Source organism: Pantherophis guttatus, chromosome 3, assembly GCF_059756535.1.
Source record: "Pantherophis guttatus breed Tessera chromosome 3, ASM5975653v1, whole genome shotgun sequence".
In the NCBI taxonomy this organism is placed as follows: domain Eukaryota; kingdom Metazoa; phylum Chordata; class Lepidosauria; order Squamata; family Colubridae; genus Pantherophis; species Pantherophis guttatus.
The window spans coordinates 141,179,353-141,205,091 of record NC_142065.1 but is presented as its reverse complement, the minus strand read 5'-3'; the positions used below and the strand labels follow the sequence as shown (position 1 = coordinate 141,205,091).

At 37.0% G+C, this 25,739-nt stretch overlaps 2 protein-coding genes and 2 long non-coding RNA genes across 10 annotated transcripts in view; 1 reads left to right on the top strand and 3 right to left on the bottom strand.

The window, feature by feature from the left end:
* Positions 1 to 6,732, bottom strand: part of TNFRSF11A (TNF receptor superfamily member 11a) — a 39,357-nt gene extending 32,625 nt beyond the window's left edge. For 2 of the 3 annotated variants that reach the window (XM_034432952.3, XM_087890259.1), the window contains exon 1: positions 6,485 to 6,724. In XM_034432952.3, coding sequence (XP_034288843.2) covers positions 6,485 to 6,547 — 63 coding nt within the window. In that variant the 5' untranslated portion in view covers positions 6,548 to 6,724. Of the gene's footprint in view, positions 1 to 6,484 lie in introns of all 3 variants that reach the window. The other variant, XM_034432951.3, reaches the window with a different exon arrangement.
* LOC117674766 (uncharacterized) overlaps positions 1 to 14,147 on the top strand; it is a 58,471-nt gene extending 44,324 nt beyond the window's left edge. Inside the window, exon 3 of the long non-coding RNA XR_004593979.3 lies at positions 14,031 to 14,147. This is a non-coding gene — a long non-coding RNA (uncharacterized LOC117674766). The remainder of the gene's footprint in view (positions 1 to 14,030) is intronic.
* Positions 11,704 to 13,559, bottom strand: LOC132711633 (uncharacterized). The gene is made up of 2 exons (XR_009622444.2): positions 13,127 to 13,559; positions 11,704 to 12,015 (listed from the first exon to the last, which is right to left on the bottom strand). It is a non-coding gene; the product is annotated as an uncharacterized LOC132711633 (long non-coding RNA).
* Positions 14,148 to 15,158: 1,011 nt separating the features above from the next.
* The window catches only part of RELCH (RAB11 binding and LisH domain, coiled-coil and HEAT repeat containing), a 66,220-nt gene continuing 55,639 nt past the window's right edge, over positions 15,159 to 25,739 (bottom strand). For all 5 annotated transcript variants that reach the window (XR_015733260.1, XM_034432954.3, XM_034432955.3 and 2 more), the window contains 5 exons: positions 23,840 to 23,978; positions 23,602 to 23,718; positions 20,057 to 20,145; positions 19,627 to 19,697; positions 15,159 to 17,419 (listed from right to left, as the gene is read on the bottom strand). Coding sequence is in view for 4 of the 5 variants with exons in the window: in XM_034432954.3 (XP_034288845.2) it covers positions 17,299 to 17,419; positions 19,627 to 19,697; positions 20,057 to 20,145; positions 23,602 to 23,718; positions 23,840 to 23,978 (537 nt within the window). In the remaining variant the exon portion in view is untranslated. The remainder of the gene's footprint in view (positions 17,420 to 19,626; positions 19,698 to 20,056; positions 20,146 to 23,601; positions 23,719 to 23,839; positions 23,979 to 25,739) is intronic.

Sequence of the window (25,739 nt, the reverse complement as noted above, 5' to 3'; positions counted from 1 at the left end):
CAAAGACCAGCTGGCCGGCGGAAGGCGCAAGCACATGCACGGTGGAGCAGAACTGGGGCGACGGTTTGTGTGCCATCAGAGAGGGTGTTGCGTGCCACCTCTGGCACAAATGCCATAGGTTCGCCATCACGGCTATAGTGCTAAAGAAACATAGTGCAAACACTCTCATTTCTTTTAAACCCAGTTTGTTAAATGTCATAGTGATTATGATTCACATAAAATATTAAGAATGTTTACAAACTGAGCTCACATATTTTGCTAAGCCAAATACAAAGACAATAACTCAATGCGCCCTGTGAATCCAGCTTTTGATTAAAGAACAAGCCCACTCATTGAAGTGGGATTTGTTAATAAGTAAGCATGGATAGAATGTCTTAATTTTAGACAAAACTTGTATCCATGCTTGCTTATTAAGAAACCCCACTACATCTATAATTTACTTAATGATAAGTAGTGATTAGGGTAGCTTCTTTCAGAACAGATAAATCTCACTTGTACATAAGGCAGTAGTGGATGTTAGGAAGCTGTAATATTTATTCCAAAAATGCTACAATTCATGTTATTTTGTAGAAGTTGTAGAAGCAAAGGTACCAATGATTTTAAAAGAATATTTAGTTAAATTTTTAGCACTATCATTGTTAATTTTTATGATTAAATAAGCAGTTTGATATTTCATTCAGTTGTATGAGCCCATCAGGTTGAGAGCCACTTTGGTCTAGTCTAGTGGTTAGACTAGAAACCCGAAGACTGAGGTTTCTAATCCCACCTTGGGCACAAATCCTGGCAGATAACTTTGGGCCATTTTTGGTTGACCTGAAAAAGGTGGATCCTGCACTTGTGGGAAAACACTAGGGGAGAGAGACTATCACATAATTCAGGAATAATAATATTCCAATCAGAAAAATAATTTTAGAGACAAATTGCTATAAAAACATTTTATTCCCATGGAACCATCCTGGTATTTACAGAAGTAGAGCCAGTACAATGTTCCCCTTGTATCTCAGATTTTGCTGGTTTCAAACCTATCAGAAACTTTTCTTTTCATTACAGATTTTCTTTCTGAGTTTTTTCAGTTCCATTATCTTTTTCCTAATCACATTTCTAGTCACTGAATTTTCACTTAATCTATGGACTGTTTGGGAGCTGGAGTGAAAATATTCTCTCTTTATGCTTTAACCTTGCAAATATAAATTTCATTTAAATCTGTATGTGTGTGTTTACATACACACATGTATAATGTATAGTCCATGAAAACACATAGAGAAGAAAGAAAATTACTGGCAATTACGTTTTTCAGAACGAAAATGTGGAGAGGCCCACCAGAAGAGTAACTGTTCACTGGCAGATTGTGAAACCCTGCAGTCCAGACTATTTGCAAGTGTTACCAAGTTATCTTAGTCTGGACAGGATTATTTTAAACTGGTTTAGAGTCAAGCCAGCATGAACACAAGCCAGAAGCAAGTTCAACCACAAGTGCAGTTAGATCCTCCATTAGAGCACTCTGATTGCCATAGAGTTGACTGGGCTACCAACCATGGGAAGATGGACCTATGTGTGACACATGGATCAATACTTCCTCTCCTCTTATTTAACATCTACATGAAGCTAAATGCCAGCAAGGAGTTAGGTATCAATAGGCTGAACAAGAAATGTGGTGGAGATTCTGCCCATTGCCTAGAGCTGTAAGGGCCTGGACTCAATCCTAGCAAGAGAGAGTAAGATGAAGAAGCTTTCCAATTCCAGGCGCTCTCTGTCTTTGGTCTTTAACAGAGTTGCGCAGGGCTGGTTTGTAATCTGGGGACCTCTGGAAGTCTGAAGAGCAAGTGGCAGCCATATCTAGGAGGTCTTTTACATTGTGCACTAGTTTCTGCCTTTTCTGGGTCAAGAAACTTTGTAAATCATCACTCACGCCTTAGTCACTTCACAGTTGGATTACACAATTACACTCTACATGGATTGTCCTTGAAAACCACCAAGAAACTTCAAGAGGTCCAGGTATGAGAGACATGTAGCTTGTATAATTAACATCTCTGCTCCAAGACCTGCATTGGTATCAGTTTATTTCAAGCTGCTGGTTACCAACTTTAAAGACCTTCCATGTTTCCAGGGTCAGGATATCTGTGGGATCACCTTCCGTGTGTGGCATTTGCTGTCATTTGAGATCTGGAAGAATAGGTTCCCTATAGATTCTGACTCTTTTTAGAAATGCCATCTGCAAGGATCCCATAGTTAAGCCTCAAGAGTTACTGCACCAATTCTCAGGAACAGATTTTTCCAATATCAGACATGCCCTACTCCTATTAACTTTCTGTAATGCAACAAACACCTGGTTGCTTCAGAATGACTTCAACGTTTGAAAAGATGTTTTTCTTTTTAGAAACTGAAGGGATATGAGTTATGGCTGTTCCTCGATATTTGAGTATTCTGTGTAAATACTCAGTATTTGAGTATTCTATATTGTTACATCTTTGTTGTTGTTGTTTAATTTTTAACCTTTTCTTAAATTGAAGGTTACCCACCCAGGTGGCTTTGTACCTAAAGAAGGACTAGAACTCTCTGTCTCTTGGTTTCTAGCCTGGTACCCTAACCACTAAACCACTGGTTCGCTATACTATTATGTGCAGGATGAAAAAAATATTTTAAACTAAAATATTTTTTAGTTTCAACTAAAAGAGCTTTCCGATTTTAGAAAAATTGCTAATTATTAGCATACTGCTAATAGTAGTAGTAGCAAGAGCCTTCACAGTTTTGTTACGCTATATCTTTATTACATCATTAAAACTGTGTTGGCAACAGGGGTCTAGTCTACATTTAAAAAATTGCCAGTCCAGAGAAAAACATAATCCTTGCATAATTCTGTACCACAATTATTATTAATACAAAATATTTCTTCACGTGCTTTGCTGGTACCTTCATTTTTGAACTATGATTTTTTTTAAAAAAACATATGACTTTGCCTACACCTTTTTGAATTAATTTATTTTTTCTCCCTTCCCTTTTCCAAAAGTACAATTAAAATACATGGAATAAAAAACAATACTGTTCTTCACACTATCTATAAAAAAAGAATGAGGAACTTGATGTCAGGATGTGGTTGAATCCAAAGATTTAGTAAGACTCAGGGAGGAAGTATTGACTTGAATTGCTGACAGCACATTCAACTATAATGATTAATACGAAGACATTTTGGGAAGCCATAAATTTTGGTGCCCTTATATATTCAACATCAAACAAATAAAAGAAATAAATCTTACTTCATGCATTTCCCTCTTAATTATCAGGAGGCAAGGCATTATGCAAAAATAAAATACACACAAAAGCTAGTATGATTTGTGGAAAGAACATAAAGATGAGGGTTTCCAGTCATTCTCTCTTCTTAATCCAATGCAAAAAAAAAAAGAGCATACTGGGACTCATGTTTCATCCTTGACCTTGAAATCAAAAAAGTATAATGTGGAGTTATTCAGGAGTTATTCAAGAGTTATTCTGGTTGTCATCTCTTGTCTCAGTTAATTGTAAAGCCAAGATAATTGACACTGACTGGTCTAAGACCTAACGTGTAAGAGAACATGTTACAGAGCTTAGTGACATACTCTATTACACATTATTTACTCTTTCTCTCACAGATTTTACAACTGCTATTGCATGTTTTTCACTATTTGGCACAATCCAACTGCAACAATTTTGTCTACAGTACTGCACCATAATTATATCATTACTAACTGTACCTTAATTCTAAGGCTTGATTAATAGAGTATGGGGAGTGGAATTTAAAAGGCTGGAATCTTTTCTGTCACTATAAAGACCCATAGATTAAAGTTGATGTTCTATTGTGGATTGTTCCGTTCTGTATTGCATATGATTATAGTATAATACTGGTATAAACCGATGTATACAGAATAAAAATAATGGAATTATGCCTTTCTGTTCTTATATGGATAAAATAAAATAAACAACATGACTTATTTGAAATGATGGTTTTGAGCATAAGGGGGGAACCAAAGAATAAAAATAATAGAGATGTGCAAAGATCAGATTCAAAAGGCAAAATGTAACTCAGAATGTACCTGGTCACACATGTATTTAAAGTGGCTGTATCTTTCCCTGGGCTCATGTACATGCCCTCTGCTGGTGGCACACAATTCCAAGAAAAAAATCTTTTGGGTTTATAATGTTCTCAACACATTCACTGATGCTCCAAATCATGCTTTGCCTTTTGAATATATATAGAAAACAGTGTAATTACACAATAGTAATTATAGTGATTTTTAAGAGTCCCAAGGTGAAATGTTGCGATCTTGATATTAATTGAATTTGCTTTTCTTCTTGTAGACTTATCATTACCAAACATCACTAAAACATCATCAAAGTACTGTCAATGTTAGCTAGATTGGCAAGCAAATATCTGCAAGAAAAACATGCAGCTCAATGAACCCTGCCATATCCTTGAGTCTTCAAAGCACTTCATTCATGTTATATGGTCTTTCCAGAACAATATTTATTGGTCCAGTATTGACTCTTGAGAGTATAAGAAATACTACTAAGATATATTACAGATAGGTAGCTGCATATGATTTATAGTTATCAGCTATGCTAATAAGAGAGGTAAAATTCAACACTATTACTTCGATTCACAGCACATTCTAGACTAGGGTTATAGTACTACTATATACTTTATAAGTTGATTTATACCACACTTAAGAAGCACAAAAACATTTAATAATGTATATACTTGACCTTTATAGAAAAATAACATGGATTTCTTCAAAATTTCTTGCAGATTATCACATTTAACCCCGAGCTGCTCAAACTACTTCTTGAACATTTTAAAGTAAAAAAAAAAACACTTTTTTTTTTAAAAAAAGTTGCAATGTAGCTGAGAATAATACAGTCAAACCTCAGTGGGAATGAAGCAAGAGACTCACCCATATAAATATAAAAAACATCTTAATGTTTAAATACAGAGTAGTTTACAGGGTAGCTTCCCAAGGGAAGTGGTGAAAGCCACATCACCAGAGACTTTTCCAGCTGGAAGTCTATTCCTAAAGACTGATAGGAGTGAAAAACCACCGCTGAGTGAACTATACAGTCTGTTCCCAGTGAAGATTTGAAAACACAAACATGAGTACAGTAAGCAGATAGTTGTGCTTTGTATGCATTCTAATCCACTATTTTTCAGCACATGCAAACAATATTCTGCAATACTGTAGTCTTCCACTATAAAGCTTTACTGGGTGCAACATATCCTGGGGAATATGGGGGAAGAGAAGGGGAAGTAGGAAAGAAAAGGAGAGGAAGAACGAAGGAAGTAGAAGGAGAAACAGGAAGGAAGAGAAGGGGAGGAGAAGAAGAGTAAAGGTAAAGGGTAAAAGAGCAGCCCCGAAAAAGTAAAAATGAAAAATGAAAGTTAAAAGAAAAGATGAATGAAAAATTATGGAAATGACTGTACATATAAATGTGTTTATAAAAAATAAAAATAAAAACTTTTTATAAAAAAAAGATGGCTAGGAATGGCTTGTTTTTCAAAACTTACTGAAGTAAAAACACTAGCATGAGGTTTTAACATGAGAGTTGAAGGAAATTGGAAACCTTAAAAAGAATGATTCCTTTTTAAAAAATTCTCTGAAGCTTATTATGCTACTCTTTGCAAAATATATGTTCCTGCTGAAGAGGGCTTTTGATTTGCTGGAATAAATCTGTACTTATTTTGTTCATTTCAGTTCCAATCCTTTATTCCTCCCCCCCGCCCCATTGGTTTATACTATTTGTGTCTCCATGTGAGTTACAGCACATGGGGTGTACCTGAAGAAGGAGGAAGTCCAGCCAGAAGAAATGATTTCTTCCCTCCCCTCCACTTCTAATTCACTCGTCTATCGTTACAATGACTGGACAAAAGTCCAATTTGAGCATTCAAATTAATTCCATTAAACTTAGTGGCCTGATTCACATACTTTGCTGAACTACAGTTTCTTAAATAATCCATAATCAATTGCTTTCATGTGCACAACATGCTCAACCATAAATGATGGATGGCAAACCATTATGGCAAGGTTTGCACAACACATGAGGCTGAAACGAACAAGCCAAAATTACAGTTTAGTACAGTACGTGCAACTATCCAGTAGAGCTCGCTTCACAAAATATTCGTATAGGATATCAGCACTAATACGATCCAACAGTGAACCGACTGCAGATGAAGTTAGTTGAGATCAGTCGGAATCAATCAATCGGAAAAGTTAATAATTGCTATTTTCAGCCCCCATTAATGCCAGTAGGAATTAAATGCAATTAATTCTCCACTTCTACCCTACCTATGAGGATCTATGCAAAAGACAAGACAGGCATTCCAAGTGAATGTCTATGGAGATTCTCAATCCTCCAGGTCATGGTTGACCACGAATAAAATCAACCCCGCGGGAAGCTCGATCGAGGAGGTGCAAGGAAGACAAGCAATTCCTCCCCCCGCATCTCCGCGCAGCCTTACCTGCACGTCAGGTACGACAATGGCGAGCAGAAGCGCTAGCCAGCAGCTCCGCGGAACTGCCATAGTCGGTGGAATCACCGAGGCTGGAGCCGAAAAGAAATTCCCGCCCGAGCCCAGGCACCGAGGTCTTCCCTGGCTCGAGTGCCAGCCCCGAGTGAAGAGCAGAAGCGGGGAGGGAAAGCCCGCCTCCTCGGCTTTCGGCGGCCCACGCGGGCTTCCTGAGGGCTGCAGTGGCAGAGCTCGGGTGGGAGGGCGGAGGGCGGGGTTTTCCCCGTCAAGTGCCTTATAGATCAGGGGTCTCCAACCTTGGCAACTTTAAGCCTGGAGGACTTCAACTCCCAGAATTCCCCAGCCAGCTTTGCTGGCTGGGGAATTCTGGGAGTTGAAGTCCTCCAGGCTTAAAGTTGCCAAGGTTGGAGACCCCTGCTATAGATGGATTTACTGCTCTGCCTCGTGAGCGGGAATACTTTGCTTCGCTAGCTGCTAGTTCCGACTGAGCTTTCCCTTCTTTCAAAATAAAAGAAAGGATACAAGGGAGTCCCCTACCGACGAGCATGATTGAGCCCGAATGTTTGTGTCGCTAAATGAGGCATTCGTTAAATGAGACTTTGCCCCATTTGACAACCTTTCTTGCCACAGGTGTGTTAAATGAAGCGCTGCAGGGCAGTGATGAAATCCAAATTTTTTTACTACCGGTTCTGTAGGCGAGGCAGGGGAAGGATACTGCAAAATCCCCATTCCCACCCCACTCTGGGGCCAGCCAGAGGTGGTATTTGCCAATTCTCCGAACTACTCAAAATTTCCGCTACCGGTTCTCTGAACTGCTCAAAATTTCCGCTACCGATTCTTCAGAACCTGCTGGATTTCACCCCTGCTGCAGGGGTGTTAAGTTAGTAACATAAGTTGTTAAATAAAGCTGACTTTCCCATTGACTTTGCTTGTTGGAAGGTCACAAAAGGGGATCCCGTAACCCCGGGGTCTTCTTAAATAGGAGCCAGTTGCTAAATGTTTGAATTTTGATCACATGACCATTGATGCTGCAATGGTCGTAAGTATGGAAAATGGTATCAGTCACTTTTTTTTCAGCGCTGTTGTAACTTCAAACTAACTAAACAAACTGTTGTAAGTTGAGGAGTACCTGTATGGCCACCATACATTCTGCAATTCCATTACTGCCCTTTGCCTTCCACTATTTTCCTTTCTGCCCTCCAATTCAGGACTGCCTCTGCCAATAAAATGGTAGATGCCAGCCTATTGTTAAGGGGTGACATTTATCTTTTGTTGATGAAGTCGACTAGTTGATGTTCTTTCTCAAACACAACAACAATTAAATGGTTTCTAGTAGTAAGTTGTCTCTGCATTATCTCCTGACCTGTTATACGAAGTAATTTTCTTTATTATTTCGGACCTTTGAAATATTTTTGTTGCTTTCCAGTTAGGGAAGGGTAAATGTTGCTTTTTTATGAGCACTAGTGGTAAAGAAGAGGAAAGATAGTAATCTGAAATGTACTGTACGAAGGCATTAATGCCCTTTATTAGATAACTAAGAATCACAAATTATTTAAGGCAACTGTTGACTATATCCATGAGTGAGAGGATGAAGGTTCTGAGAGGGAGAATTTGCAGCTCATGTTGCAGTATTTTTTTCCACATGAAGACTTTTATTAATTAGTCTATATTCAGTGGATTATTAATGTTTCAAGCATATTCCATTTAGGTTGATAGCTATGCATGCACACACACAGAATATACATATTCAATTATTACAAATTGTTTAGGTTAGATGCTTCTTTTACAAGGCATATTAATTTATTTGGTACTTTGGATAGAGTATGAGCATTTTCTGACTCAGGCGACATCTGTTCTTCCAATGCAGTTCCCAGAATTGTAGTTTAGATAATGTTAATGTCTTCCTCTTTTTACATACTCATATGATTCTGCAATTTAAACATATTAGTTGCTCAACCTTGATCCAGTCTGCTCATTTTGAACTAGAGATGTATACTCTTAATTTTTTTAAAATTACTGGCTCTGGACATTTTAATATTTTTCCATGTCTAATTTCAATATTCTAAAGAAGTATCCATAACCTTTGTACATTTTGCTTTACAATTAATTGTAATTAATTAAATTGTAATTGCAAATTGCCAATGAAAATCTTGGAGCTTTCTTAGTTTTGATCACAGAATCCATACATGGAGTATGGTCACCTGTTGGAGTAAATCTATATCAAGAGGCTTTGGTCAGAGGTGGAATGAGGCCTGATTGAGATCAAGTTTTTGTAGTGTTTGCCCCAACAAATGTTCATACATGAGGACAGTGGGACAGGAATACTATGTAATCTTGGAGGTAGGCTAGTGTTATGGGTCAACTGCCTTAACATAGACTTCTGTGCCATGATTAATATGAATGGCCTCTGTTTTATCTTCTCCATATCAATAATGATTATATATTATTAATTGTACAATTATAAGTGTGCCTCTCAATATTCCCACAGAGAGTAGTATGATAGACATGATATTGTTCAGGAAGTAACCTTGAGCAGAACTTAGATACCATTGAGGTACCATATGTAAAATATCTTAAGTATAAACTTGGCATTATAACAAACACTTGTTGGAAGAAATGTCCATCTGGGTTCAGTTCCAAGTGGGGAGAAAGACCCTGGAAACATGGAGACTGCTTGGAAAGATGGTTTAATGGTGGATAGGACCACATGGGTTTTTTGGGTCCTGGGCAAAATGCACACATGGGTGAGAACAAGAGAGAGATTTATACCCTCTGTTGGGCTTTGAACTTGCTTCCTGTTCCTGTGGCAAGAAATGTATCCTGATTGGTTGTCAGACTCCCATGCTTGGTTGAATCTTCCTGGGTGATGTAATCTTCCCAGGTACCATGTGGTGAGATGGGTAGAGGGCTAATCCTATTATGTCGTGAGGGTGAAGGTCTTTTATGTTGTAGATTAGCTCACACAACCTTTTGTTTTGTAAATAACAAAATTATCTGCTGGGGGCAGGGAGCTGGGGCTGAGTTTCTGTCTTAAGATTTCTATTTCTCTTTTAGGGGAAATATTCTGCCTTTTTAATATTTCCTAGAATACTTCATTTTTCTAGGAGAGGGATGGGTGCTAACTTCCTACACACTAATACCTTGATTTAAAAATAAAAATAAATTCTGACCAACAGAAGCCATTTAGTTCCAAAAAATGTTGAATTCTAAGATCTGACTACAACTTACATCATTTTGTTATTTTGTCCAATTGATTCTGATTTTCATAATACTTTTTGCTTTTCTTAAAGCAATGCACTTTTTTATTCAACAGCTTTACAGTATTAAATATAGCTTTTTCTGAGATATATGTGAAAATTATTCAAATCACTAAGGACTAAACAATATAATATGCAGAATAAAGCACCATTAATCTTGCATTTATTATTAAGCATATTATTTGGAAACAGCATTCTGTGGCTAAACTATATTCTATATCCTGTAAACTTCTGGAGAAATGTGACATAACAGTTGTTCATTTTAATAGTTGTCGTAGGAAAAAGTATGTTTTACTGCCTTTTGCAGTTAGGTTTTTCTTCACTCATCAGTTTTTCAAATTGTGGGAAACAGAAGGAAGTTATTTGAAAGCTTCAATTTACCATTTGATCATTCTTCCTATTTTTAGAGAAATCATAGCTACTGTTTTAAAATATTACCAAGTGCCTGTGACTATAAAATATGGGTGGCAAAGACCCTTGACATTTGAACTGTGGTTCCTTTTCCCAATTTTCAAGTATATTATTAGTATTATAAAATTAAATTGTATAATTATTACGGAAGTATTTTTGTTATAGATGTATTTTAACTTGTATTTTTGGATTTTAAATGTTAATAAAGGCTTATAAAAAAATTAAATGTAAACTATCTTGCCTGCAAAATACTTTACTTGCTGAGCTTGTAAATATTAATGTAATTTTTCAGAGGCAAAATTATGTGAGAGTATTTTAAACAATTTTAAGAAAATATTTGTATAAAAACAATACTGGCATGCTGAAAAAATACTTTACCTCACGTACTGTGTTACATGGTCAAATTGGTGTTAACTCAACAACCATATAGATAGATTTTCTCCAGGGGGATCTATCTTGAACTATCTTGGTCCTTCAGGTCTTCTATATAGGGTATCCATTGAGTTCATCCACCTTGCAGGTCATCTTTTTTCTTCTCTTTCCTTCCACTTTCCTTAGCATTGCACACTTTTCCAAAGTATAGATTTGCTTAATATGTGTAAAATATGATAATTTGATCCTGGTCATTGTGCCTCAAGTGAGGAAACTCTGAGTTGATGTTGTAGGAAGTTAGCACCCACCCCTTTCCTAGAGGAATGAAATATTTTGGGAAATATTAAAAAGGCAGAATATTATGTTTCCCTGAATGAGAAATGGAGAAGCATGCTTTAAAGCAGCTCCCATCTTCTTGCCCCCCCCACCCTTTGTTAATGGGCCAGAGGCAAAAACTCAATCTTTGTCAATGGACCATCACAACACAATAGGATCCATCTGCAACACAATAGGGACAGAAACTCACCACATGGCACCTGGGAAGATTACAATAGGCCAGCAAGGCTAGCTAAGACCCCCACCTCCTGGTAGTCTGACAACCAATCAGGATACTCTTTCTGGGCCCCAGGAAGTTCAAAGCCAGAGAGGGCATAAAACCCGGGGACCCACTGCATCTCACCCCTTTTCTGTTCAGGAACTCAAACCATGTGATCCTGTCCACCATTAAACCATCTTTCCAAGCAGTCTCCATGTTTCCAGTGTCTTTTTCCTCACTTGGAGCAGAGCCCAGAAGGATATTTCTTCCAACAATGTGTTCTATGATTCATTTCTTTATTTTCTTGGTTATCCATAATATACTCAGACGAGTCCTCCAACACCTACTATAAATTCAAATGTGTTTAATATTTTCCTTGTTTCTTTAAAGTCCTTTTTTTTCCTGTAGTGTTACAAGGAAAAGTATTGCCTGCATAGTAATGACCTCTAAGGTCCATTCCAATTCTGTAATTCTATGTTATATTATCCGATTGTTCTAAGTATATACCTAACCAGGCAAATTCTATTAAGTGCTAGTCTGCATTATATTTCTTGAACACAGTTTTCTCTTAATAGTTGATCCTAAAATGCAGATGCTATTTATCACTTCAGTGTCTTCATTTTCAAGTCTAAGGCTGGTTGCTATAATATTTTATTTGTTAAATTTATTTGCCACCTATCTTACCATGGGGCTACTCTGGGCAGCTTACAACAATAAAAAGAAATGAATAAAGTATAAACAGAAGTAAAATAATAGAATAAAATAAACAATGAAAAGAACACGATAATACATCGACATGATAACAAAAAGATGGATGGGTGGAGAGCAGGAAGCCAGGAGCAAAAGGTGGGGGTGGAATCTGTCATCAATCCAGGAGCCACCTGTAGCATGGAATTCCCCCATCTGGTCTCCATGGCAACTGGCAGAATCAGGTCTTTAGACACTTGCTGAAGGACAGGAGGGAGGGGAAGAGCTTACCTTATATTAGAAATTACCTTATATTAGTTGCCATTTGTTTGGTCTTTGTATTTAATCTTGGATTAACTTCTCACTCTGCTCCTTACTAAAGCTTGCAAATCCTTTACATTTTTCAGCTGTCAAGGTAGTGTCATCAGCATGTAATGCAGATTATTGATGTTTCTTCCTTCAGTTTGAAAACTGCACTCAAATTCTTCCAATCCAGCTTCCCTTAATATATACAACATTTTCCAGATATGTTGAATAAATTATTTTCCAGTCTTGTCTCACTCATTTGCCAATCTGGAGACAGTTACGCCACCATATTCTGTTTATTCTGTAGGCTTCCTGAACTGTGTATACCTTTTACCATTGCTAGCTGCATACCGCAGTACTTAAATAAACCCTCTCATCTATTTTAAAAATGCAAAATATTAATTTCTCCTCCAACTGCAGATAACTCACCTGTGAAATGAAATGTTGAGTGCTCCTTAAATATTTTTGCAATCTACTTTTGAATATCTGGTGTAAAAATGGCTTGATATTACATAACAGACACCATAACACTTAGAACACATATATTGTAACTTTAATTTGAACAGAAACGCTTAGGTATTAAACATTAACTAGAATAAATGTTTGCTCAGACTTTCCTCAATAGTCACACAGAACTTCAATAATTACGGTATGACTTTTGGCAGAAAAAAAATCACTTTGACATCCAGAAAGAAAATGCTATCCTAGGTAGAATATACCCTGCTTGAAAGACAGAGTTTCAATTTTATGCAGTACTGTTTACAAAGCCATATTTCAATCTTCTACCTACAGCAATGAACTAGCAGATGTTACTGAGTTATAAAGCCCTTGTCATGGTTATGGAAACTGCAGCTGCCTCACCTCACCTCTAACATGTCTGAACAGTCTTTGTTTTCTTCTGTCTCTCATGTTGTTGCTGTGTGTGTCAGATGAAGTTGACTTAAGTTGGAGCTGCATTAAACTGTTCTTAGCTGTAAAAATAATGTTTTCCCCTTATCTCAACACCAGATTTGCTATGGATACAAGCAACACAGTCCACCATTTTGTCAATGGTAGTAAAATTACCTCTGGGGAGCAAAGCATGGATATGCTGGCACCCATTGACTTCATTAGGTTGGTGCAACGTTCGTTTTGCCTCTGATCTCTAGGCATGATATTCCAGGGCAGTCCTGCTTTGGTTATGGAAGGGAGCCAGTTCTTTCAAACTTAACCGTCGTGTGCCTACTTATCTCTGCACCAATCTAGTGCTTAAGAGATCAACCTCTCTTTATCCTGCTTCACAGTACAACTTTCTATGTCTTCAGCTGATAAAATAATTAGGTGCTCCATCTACGCAGAACACTTGTGCAAAACCAGAGTTTTGACTGATGTCTAAGCCCACTTTAGCTACATGTCAAAACTTGCTTCCACACTAGCCCTACCTCTAGCCCATGTTGAAAAGAGGATTGATGTTTTCTCACCAGCTGGTTACTGTTTGGTGGGAGGGAGGAAAAGTAAATAAACCTAGAGGCATCCAGCAATGTCTATGAATGTGCCTTTTGCATCACAGAGACAGCATTATTTGCCAGTATGATCCCTGTGGTAGGGCAAGGAAGTATCAGTAGGGAAGCCATATTTATGCTGGAATAGTTTTCTCCTGGATCATGGAATGGTGGACAATACTTGAACTTGGTTTGGGGAAGAGCCTGTATAAGTTTATTTCTTTTCCATATACATAATTGACTTGACCTCTCCCCAAAGATCACTCGTGAAACTCCAAAAAACTACTTTCCATCTTTCCAATAATATGTCACAAAACTATGTGCCAGTGAGGGATTGGTATAAAATAAACTTCAACTATTTTAGATTTATCAAATGTATAGACTAATATGGCTCTTCAGTGCCTATTATGAAGCTGCTAGTGATTTGGAACATGTTATCAGTATGTTAATGAAAATCAACTTTTCTCTCTCCTTCCCATTTTAATTAGGAGGGTTTATGCTGGATTGGATGAGGACTCACAAGCAAAATTTAAATCTAACTGAAGTGTGACCAGCTCATTTGAAACCTGCGATTAGGAAGATGATGTATTAAAGTACCATTCTGTGCTCTGTGCTTTGATTTTCCTGGCACCAGGTACAATCCTACCTGGGATCCCTCACCTTATTAATCTATGTCTTAGTATCCTTAGGATTTGATTCTATCCTGCATGGGATAGATGTAACTGATGCAGAACATATGTCAGATTTTTAAATGGGGTAGCTAAGTGGAATCATACACTGTAATGATTGATCTTCATAGTGCTGCAGTGGCTACTTGTAAAGGAGTAGGGCGAATTTCAGCTATTGATTTTAAACTAAAGCTCTAGATAACTTGCTACTAAAGGACTAAAAAAAATCTTGTTACTCTATATTCTCCAGTGATACTTGCTTGGCCAACAGTTAAGTAAAGTTGGCCTCTACATACTGCTTTTTCTTGGATCACAACTTATGAAACGTCCATGCATATTTAAAATAATAGCTGCTTCAGGATTCTAGGCAATATTAGCAAAAATCCTGCCGTATTTTGATGTACCTCTTAGATTGAAGTTGTTGCAGATAATATGCCTATCAAAAGTTCCAGAAAAGGTCACATATATTTGTCACTCTATGATATGCAAATATGTCATAACTATGCTATTTTTAAAAAAAAATGCAATAACATTACATTTATAGGCCATCCAACTCTTAGCAATCCATATTTAGGATTTTCCAGGTTGGAAATCCTGACATCTGAAGTATGTAAGAGATGTTTTCACTAATCGATTTGATGAACAGGCCAAAAAATTCTATCCCTCATTTGGCACAGTATGGTTGTTACTTCAGTGCTATGAGTGAAAAGCTATAGTTAAATGCAATTAGGCAGTGGCTGCAAGGAGAAATTTCAGCAATCTTTATATTTTAAAAATATGTATTTATATAATGGACTGCATTATTTAGAAAAATGAAAAGGAATGTATTTGATAGAAGTAATAAAATACTGTGTTACATGAACATTAAATTCTCAAATATTAAATGTCAACACCCTCCAAACAAATGCCATATCACTTAGAATTCCTTAAATAAACATCCAAAACAGGTATGCAAAACATTTTATTTAATTCAAGAAAGAACAGGAGAGTTAGCCACTTTTACTTCTTCTGGAACGCCCCAGCATTTCATTATCAGATGGTCTACTAAGACAGCATTTGCAATACAGTTAGTACAACTGGTGAAAACCCATTCATCATTCATCATCGGATTTCAAAATGGGTACATTTGCACTTTTAATGCAAGACGGATTATTTTCCAAGTGCGTTGTCTCTTCTGATGTATATTGGGAATGTAAAAATACTCCAGATGCAATCCAACCTAGTACAGTGAAAAACTGATGACATATGCATATGCACTTCTTTTAGACAAGTTTTAATTAATATTTTTCTACTTCTCAGCACAGAAATCCTGAAGTATATAATAAGGCAAGCTTTCCCAACCTGCTACCTGTCACAGAATCTGGAATGCAACTTCTATCAGCTCTACCCAGAAATAGTTTTGGACACTGGTGGATGGAAGTGATGGGAATTTAATCTAGAAATGGGCTGAGGATATTTGTGATTAATTATTGAAGTGTGTTAATCACAATTTACTAAAAAAAAAAAAAAAAAGAGCAATAACAGAAAAGCTATTCCTTTCCATTGAAATAACAGTGGGATTGAGCTTGACCATATGTATAACAGATTTACTGATACTTATAGTAGGATTCTAGTATAAATGTTTCAGGTCTGTTTGTCTCTACCCGAGATTTAACACAAAAGTAACAATTTAATTAAAATAGGCACAGCATTAGGTAACGTCTTCCTTTTATTTTTGAAAATAATGTGTATGTGCATGCATATTTACAAAATAGGTAGTATGGAGAAAATGTAGAAAGGGTGAAAGCTATATTAGTAGAATTTGCATCTGGATATTTATAGTTATGAAACAATGGATGGGCTTAGATTAATTCACCATTGAAAAATGCTACAAGGATAGAAGATCATTGGTTGCAATTTTAAAAATATCAGGATGTTAAGAAGATATTATATGGCATTGCATTTAAAATTTAATAAATTATTGCTTTCAGTCACTTCTGTGCTACTTGGGGCACCGGATGACACATTTTCTTTCATCCTTGTCCTGCAAGATTTAAATCCCAAGTTAAACAAAATGCTAGCCAATCTCTTACTGCTGAAACCAGTCCTTTTGCCTAATATCCTATAAATCGTTTACCTTATGTAGTGCCCAGAATGTTCTATGTCAATTATTTTTTTGGAGGGGTATTTAAGTAGATGTTACTTTAGCAAGGACACACTTCAAACACAGGATTGTTATATGCAGAAACATGATGTTGGCTTGAAGCATTTATGAAGAGCAGTATCACTTAAAAGTTTATTCTAAGAAGGCAATATTAGACTCATTCATATGAAAGAAATCTTCATTGAAATCAGTATGGCTTTCATCAAGGTACATATGATTAAGTTTGCACTATTTATTTCTCCTCCCCTTCCTGGTATAAATTGCCTTGCAGAAAGGTTAATACTAAGCTGCTTTATACACATTGAAAATGCCAATACATGTATGAGTGACAATTTTAAAAAATCTGTTGAATTCATCTGTTCTGGAATATATTGTAGTACTAGTAGTGCAAGGAATTCCGTGGTACATTATATCCTCCATTCACTTCTGTAATTCAAATATACAATAACTTACAAAAACAATCCAGGAATCAGTGCTGGTGGCTCTTACCTTTCATTTTAGAAACATTAAAAAAGCTCTGCATTACCCCTCTTATAACTTAAATACATAAGTAATCTCCACTTTTATTACTTTATAACTGTGACTTCAAATTTACATTATTTTAAGTACCATCATAACAGTTCCATGTATAATACAGATATCAGCCAAGAACCCATCAGGAAATTAAAAAACCCACTATATATATATAAAAAAATGCTGGAAAGACAAGAACACAGGACAGGGACTTGATACAGACTTAATTTAGTTTTATAATCAACCACATTTTGCCCCAAATTAACAGATATGTAGCAATATTCAAGAGCAGTGCAAATATCTTTGTAGATTAGAGTAAAATTATACTACAAGAACATAAGACGTAAAATAAAAAGACAAGTACTTCAAGTACAAGGAACAAGTCTTAATGAGGTCTCTCAGTGTTAATGTTCTTTAATTCTTAATTCCAATTTACTTCTTCCTCTGGAATACATTAGCCAGCATGGCACCTGAAGTGGTTAACTGGCCCATTTTATTCAGAAACTTGGTCTTGGTATCTTCACTCACAAGGCTTGCTGCAATTGACATAGAACTAGGGAGAAAGAAAAGTAAGTTGATTTATAACATCATCAATCACAACAATCTAAAATAGTTGGGCAGAAGAAGACCTCTTACATGAGACTTTGAAAAACTGTTCTTAAAGACAGCAGTATTAGGTTTAACAGCAGATCTGATTTAGAATAGAATAGAATAACAGAATTGGAAGGGACCTTGGAGGTCTTCTAGTCCAACCCCCTGCTCAAGCAGGAAACCCTATACTATTTCAGACAAATAATTGTCCAATCTCTTCTTAAAAACTTCCAGTGTTGGAACATTCACAACATTCTGGAGGCAATTTATTCCACTGATTAATTGTTCTAACTGTCAGAAAATTTCTTCTAGGTTGCTTCTTTCCTTGATTAGTTTCCCACCATTGCTTCTTGTCCTGTCTTCAGGTGCTTTGGAGAATCACTTGACTCCCTCTTCTTTGTGGCAACCCCTGAGATATTGGAACACTGCTATCATGTCACCCCAGTCCGTCTTTTCATTAAATTAGATATGCTCATTATCTAATTTAGTATTAGATGGTTTATTTATCCCAAATAAGTTTTTTTAATTGTAATCAAAATAATTTGTCATTACAATAGAATGATAGTTTCCAAACTTGAAAGAATTTTTTTCCAAAATGCAAAATTCAGCTACCAATAAAGGCTATATGTTGCTTCAGTAGGAAATTCAAGCCCTCTGTGGAATTATACCATTGAATAACAAGATAGGATAAAATTCTGAAACTCAACCTGTTTTTAGTTAAAATTTATCCATAAAACTGCACTTCTGGCATGTAGTTGGATGTTAAGAATAAGATCTGAGAGGGAACGGGAATGACAGATTAATTCTCAAAACACTGTATCACCCAGACCACCCCAATGATACCCTTGAAGTGATGTCCCGGTGCCTGGAGGCCGTGCGGGTCTGGATGGGGAGAAACAGACTCCGACTCAATCTCTCCAAGACTGAGTGGCTGTGGCTCCCGGCGTCCCGATATAGCCAGTTGGTGCCATCGCTGGCTATTGGGGGCGAGTCATTGGCCCCCACGGAGAGGGTTCGCAACTTGGGTGTCCTCCTGGACGTGCGGCTGTCTTTAGAAAGCATATGACGGCCGTGGCCAGGGGGGCTTTTTATCAGGTTCGCCTGATCCACCAGTTGCATCCCTTTCTGGATCGGGACTCCCTGCGCACGGTCACTCATGCCCTCGTCACTTCCTGACTGGACTACTGCAATGCTCTCTACATGAGGCTCCCCTTGAAGAGCATCTGGAGGCTCCAGCTGGTCCAAAATGTGGCCGCGCGGGTGATTATGGGAGCGGCGGGGTGCTCCCATGTAACACCTCTCCTGCGTGAGCTGCATTGGCTCCCAGTGGTCTTCCGGGTGCGATTCAAGGTGTTGATTAATATCTTTAAAGGGCTCCATGGCTTAGGACCTGGGTCCTTACAGGACCACCTTCTGCTACCGACAGCCTCCCACTGGCCAATACGCTCCCACAGGGCGGGGCTCCTCGGGGTGCTGTCGGTCAGACAATGTCGACTGGTGACCCCCCGGGGAAGAGCCTTCTCAGTGGGGGCTCCTGCCCTCTGGAACGAGCTGCCCCCGGAGGTACGGAGGATCCCAGACTTGCGCACCTTCCGCCGTGCCCTGAAGACTTTGTTATTCCAGCAAACCGGGCTAGCCTAATTTTAACGGTTTTAAATTGGATTTTAATGGGATGTTCTTAATTGTGGGCCAAAGTATTTAATCTGGTTTTAAATTGTTTTTTAACTTTTATATTTATGTATTTGATCGTGGCTGTTCACCGCCCTGAGTCCTTCGGGAGAAGAGCGGTATATAAATATAATAAATAAATAAATAATTTAAGATCAGTTGTTCCAGGATCTCTTAAAAGCAGTTGTTCCAGATACCAAGAAACAAATTATTTTCCCCAACAAACTTGGATTTCCCGTTACGTCCCTTGAAAATGAAACCAAAAGGCAAAAGGACTACTTATTTCTTATTACTGCTGGGATTTATACAACATTTAATAAAGTAGTGTGGATGACTTTCTTTTATAACTGTTTTTCAATTTTCTTCCACTATATCAGCCAATGTCTTTTCAGAAAAGAATAAAAATTATTAAATGAATACAAATGTTCTGCTTTGATAACAATGCTTCATCAATAGTGTTGCCCATATAATTCGAGCCTTGTATAAAAAAACACACATTACCCTTGTGGTTCTTGAACACTCCTATTTTCCACTTTCTGTTCACATTCTTTTATCATGGAACTTAAAATTACCTAAGATGTAGGAGAGGACAAATGTTCAGAACAAAGATAATATTTATGACAATTCATGTTATCTAAATGAACAGAATCAAACTTGAGAGGTACATTACACTTCAATATTTTTGCTAATATCTTAAGAATGAAGTATTGTTGGCTACAAGGCTTAAAATGAATGAAAACTGAAATTATGGTATACTTCATTACTACTGAGATCAAAAATGATATATTTAATTTTACCTAATAATTTTTAGCAATTTAATACTTGCAACTTAATCTTAAAATTATTTCTAATTTGGCAGTATTATGCTAATAATATACATTTCTTATGTTTTTATAAACATTAAAGATAAAATTGAAGCTCATATATTCACCTCATGTTCTGGTGAGAGAGCTTCCATGTCATTTCTTAAACACCTGAGTCCAGGTAAGAAGTGACTGATCATTAACTCTTCTGAAATAACTAAAAGGTAAATCAGTTAAGGTCTGACAGAAAAAAAAATTGGCTTGCGATCTGCTTCATCTCAAGTCAAAACTGGAACATAATGTGCAAAAACCATAGTATGTTTAGCTAACTTCAAAGGGTTAACTCTGAATGTTACTATTTTATTGCCTTAGTATAAGAATGAAGTATTTGAAATAATTATTAAGAAATGCAATATATTTGCAACAATACAATCTTAATAGGACAGAAAAAATATTTTTTAAAATAACACAAAACAGAGAGAAAGAAACCAGTTCTAAGTATTGAATTTAGCTACAATTAAGATTTCATTTATTTACAAAAAAACACTCTTCATCTCTATCCAATAACTCTGGCTTATATCCAATAAAATGACATAATCCATTGATACAATCCTGATAAATCAAAATACACTGAAAAGCAAAGTAACATAAAATTATAAATTTGAATGAAACAAGTAGCAGCCCTATTAGTAAATACTTCAGACTTTGAAATTAATCCTCTTTTTAAATACAAATTGGTGGGGGGCATTCTAACCTTGGGGAACAAGATATTCCACAGAGCTGAGTTCAACACTCAGAATAACTGCCTTTGGGCTTTTCCCTTTCCTGAAGGAAGGGACTGGAAGGGTTTTTGTCTTGGCCTGAAGGCACAGAGCAACCAGACTGTATTCAGAGAACACAGTACCACAGATAAACTAAACTCAAAGGGCTTTAAAAGCTCTCACCAGCATTTTGTATTTTACAGGGAAGCAAACTGGTGGCTAACTTGTACCCAGAGTACAAGTGTATTTTGCTGACCTTGCATTCCTAACATTTCTCATCTGCTAGGACATGGATTGCAGCATTTTCCCGCAAATGAAGTTTCTTAGTAGTGCTCAAAGACCAAAAGAGGATGGATGAAAATATGTGGTTGCTCTCTTATTATCAACATCTCTCTGTCTAATATTTTTTCCCATGCTTAGTTCTGCTTTTATAGTTTTTTAAATAATTATTTTATGATGGTTTTAGGTCACGACTGTTTTATATTTATTTTTTTTATTGGATTGTTGCATGCCACTCAGAGTCACTTTCCATGAGATGGACAACCATATAAATTTTATCAATAATTCCATAAATAAAATAACTGCATATAAAATGTATGGCAGTCATATAATATTGAGGTAATTAACATGTTTACAAGATATTATTGTTTATGCATGTTTTAAATATTAATTAAAAATGCTGCAATTAAAGAATAACTAAAATGTTTACAACCAATCTCTTAATTCAACCTACTGCTGCTTCTTTACCTCAGATCTTAAATAATATTGCTACCAGTGGTGGATTTCAAAATTTTTTACTACCGGTTCTGTGGGTATGGCTTGGTGGCCATGGCAGGGGAAGGATACTGTAAAATCTCCATTCCCACTCCATTCCATGGGAAGGTTACTGCAAAATCCCCATTTCCTCCCGATCAACTGGGACTCAGGAGACAGAGAATAGATGGGGGTGGGGCCAGTCACAGGTGGTATTTACCGGTTCTCCAAACAACTCAAAATTTCCGCTACCTGCTGAAACCCACCACTGATTGCTACTGTATTCCACAATGTTTATCATTTCTTTCTCTTCTTCTACTACTGGGAGTATAGCTCAAACCTCTGTCACTTATGTTCCCTTTTCTCTTATTCAAAGTACACTTTGACCACAGTAGAGAAGAAGGCAGAACCTGTATCACTTATTGTTAAGAGTCCATAAAAAGAGATAGCTTATATCCTTATATCTACTTTCTGAAACTGCAGAGTTCACTTGAACAACATTGATATGGTGTAATTTATTGCTAACACAAAATATTCTTTTTTTAAAATTTATCATTCTTAAAGTTACATTTCTATACTCAAGGCTTTTAAAGTCTTGGGCACTTCCACATTATGCCACCACCCTTCCTATCCAAATGTCAAGCAGCAGTCTGAATATCAATGAAGGCTACTTATCTCACCCATAGCTCCACCCAGCCAGCCAATGTGGAAGCAGCAAAAACCAATGCTGTAGTTTTGCCTTTCATTTTATGGCATTAGCTTTTTATTGAGAGGGAAAAAAGCCATTGTGTGGGGAGCAGCAAAATGTTCCTCTGCTTAGCAGAAATACTATAGGAGCTTCCTGGAGGGAGAGAAGGATCCTAGTGAAAGGAAGAGGGATGAGGTGGGAGATTATCACTAATAGCTGCCTCTCCCTCTAGGCTCCAGAGGAAGAGATGAAACTGAGCTTACTTTCACTGAACTCTTAAAACACTATGGCGTCATTGATCTTTGATCTACATACCGTATTTTTCGGAGTATAAGACGCACCGGAGTATAAAACGCACCTACCTTTTTTGGTGAGGAAAAGAGGAAAAAGAAATCTCCCTCTGCCTTTGCCTCTGAGCAATTTTGCCTTGTTGTAGCAAACAGCAAACAGCCTGCTTTACTTTCATTTTCGTTTTCAGCATAGCTTGATTAGCACAAGGAAAAAAAATCTGCTCCACAATTTACCTCTTTGCAACAAGCAGCAGAGCCCTGCCCAAAACAGTTGAGAGCAAATCAGCTGAGAGTCGGGAGGCCGATCCAATCAACTTGTGCTAAATAGGCTGTGCTGAAGCTGAAAGGAGCTGTTTTTTCTTGCTGTTTGCTTGCAAGGAGATAACTGCTGCAAGGCAGAGGCCAAAGGGTGGGGGCCAGTGGCTAGGCGGGGCTACATTTGGTGTATAAGATGCACATAAATTTTCACCCCCTTTTAGGGAGGGAAAAAGGTGCATCTTATACTCTGAAAAATACGGTATGTGAAAAGACCTCAATGACAATATGTACTCAAAATAAATATCCATAAAATGCTGGTCAGACTTTATAGTTAGCTGAAGTTTAGAAATGCAACAGCCTGCCAGAAAGGGACACTAGCTTTTTTGATGCCACAAATTTCAGAACCATGGAGGCTACGGGGTGCAAATTCTTGCCTCTTCAAGATTTGCAACTGTTGGGTGGGACAGTTAAGAATGTCCTTAGCTTTCAAGAATGGATCAGTTTCAGAAAATGGAAAAGTATCTCCATCCGAGAGAGCCTGTGTACCACTTCTGACTCTAAAGGGTACAACTCTTATTGTTGCCACTGCAATGTAGATGCCTTTGTGCAATTATTAAGAGCTGTTTAATACTCTGCTATAAGAGAAGTTCCCTGAAGATCGGGTCCTGCACAAATCCGAAAGCTCGGAAGACAAAACCTCTGGTCCCGGTGACCAAGCCAGATTGGATCCTGCAACATTATCCTGAGACATATATATTTGCCTTCATTTGTAAAAGCTGTTTAATTTGTCTGCCTTTAATATTCTCAGCAAAACCTGATGGAAACATTACACGTCACTCAATATTACAATTTGTAAAGAGACGGAGTATTTTTCAATAGTTTGTACAAATATCAAATTATAATTTCAAATCAAATAAGGATACAACAGCAGGAGAGTGCGCTATAGGCTTCAAAGAGATGAGTAGCTATGTCCAGTCGTTTTGAGTCTGCAGATTGCTGGTTATTAACCAAGGCAAGTTTATGCAAATGTGGAAGAACAACTGGAAAGAGGAATATTTGGGGAAAAATTTATAATAACATCACCAAAGTGTGCAAGAATAGAGCTGTAATTGTTGACAAACTGAAAAACAGATGTCTTTATGTTTTGTTATTCAAACTCACATTCATCTCTAAATCTTGGCTCAGCATTTGGACCGACTCTTCCAAAGGTTTTAATTATTTCTGTGTGCAGAGAGTGTTGGTCTTGATACTGGGGATCTTCCAGGAAAGAGGCCAACTGCATTTTGACTCTTTCCAAAAGCTTAAAAGGAAATATAATTTATAAGATATGAAAACGTTATTGTAGAAATAAGCAAAAATTAATAACACCAAAAAGAAAATAACTTTTAACATTTTACTTGTTTTACTTACTTGTTACTTACTTAACATTATCAGATTTTTATTGTTACAAAAAATCCTAGCATTAATACTTTTATCTCTTAAGCAAACCCCATCCTCAACATCTCTTCTGTAGAAAATCCTTCTCTAAAATGTATGCACTTTTAAAAAAATGATGCTGACTAAAGTCTCTTGAATACCCATTTTCAAATTTCTAAATTCCATTAACCCCAACAAAACATCAATATGTAATTAACTCCATAGTACAAATGTGGATTTATGTATTTAAACTAACCTATTACTACTTATTCAGCACACAAGTATGACTCAGTACAAATGTTCAGTTCCATTTCCTCTACTATGTTATTTTAGAAAATAAGGAACAGTCTGAAATTATACAAATGCAAACTCTGCTATATTTTTTAACCATCAGAAACAGCTTTATTCGTTAATTCACAAGTTTTTGAAAATATGGGCTGCCCATTCAATGTTTTTTTTTCCTGAGCATATTATGAAATGAAATTTAAGAATGAAAAAATTAACACATTTCTTGTTATATATGGTTTCTACTATAGTTCTATATTAAAATATGTTAGGTTTCCTACTTCCAAAAAAAAGCAAAGTGAGATTTAAGTCTATGTAACCATGCTCTACCATGCTCCCTGACTGCATCGTATGGCAGTACATTTAAAAGAAATATCTCTCTCCAAGTTAATTTTATCAAAACTAGATAAAGGCATGGAAGGCATGGAAGTTCACATTCTTTGGCCATTCTATATTTCCCTTCTATATTATGAATATTATTAACCTGTAAGCCTGAATATAAAGAGTGGCTTTGAAAAAGCACAACAGAAATTCTGGACACATGCAGTAATGATTACAATATTTTTTATTTTCACTTATTTGCAATGTCAGAATTTGGTGTCCTTTCTTTACTATTTCAAGATTTTAATAACTTTATTATACATAGACCAGGAATGTCAAACTGGCAGCCCACAAGCCAGATGCATCATGCACAGGCCACACCCACCCCAGCTCCGTGAAGGGAAAAAAAGTTGCGATATGTCACATGACGGCAACATGACGATGTGTGGAAAAATGACCAGATAGCAAGGAGTTTGCACCATTCTGATAACTACGATGCTCTCTTTGAAGGCACATTGATTCAGAATACATACAAGTAGTCCTCAACTATTGACCATAATAGAGCATGCCCATCATGGTTGTAAGTTGTGATGATTGTAATTGGAGTCACCGACTGATCCAATTTTGTGACCTATTTTGTTGTGGCCATTAAGCAACAGTGTGGCCATAAAGCAGCCACCACGGTCATTAAGCAAGACAGTTGCAAAATGCAGTTACATGATTGTGGGACACTGAAAATGGCTCTAAATGTAGAGTCATGTGGCCATTGGAACTTCGGAACTGGATTGTACATATCCCCCCAGGGAAGTCATAAACTGAGGGCTGCTTTCTATTAAGCTTTTTATAAAGATATGAATTGCTGCATGGCATGAGTCAAGTAAAGCCTAGTTACCCCTGTAAAATCTGTTTGAGAAGTTCTTCAATAGTGAATGTGTGGGAATTACATGCAGTCCTGGTCATATACTACCCTGTTTCCCTGAAAATAAGACATCCCCTGATAATAAGCCCAATCAGGCTTTTGAGCGCATAAAATAAGCCT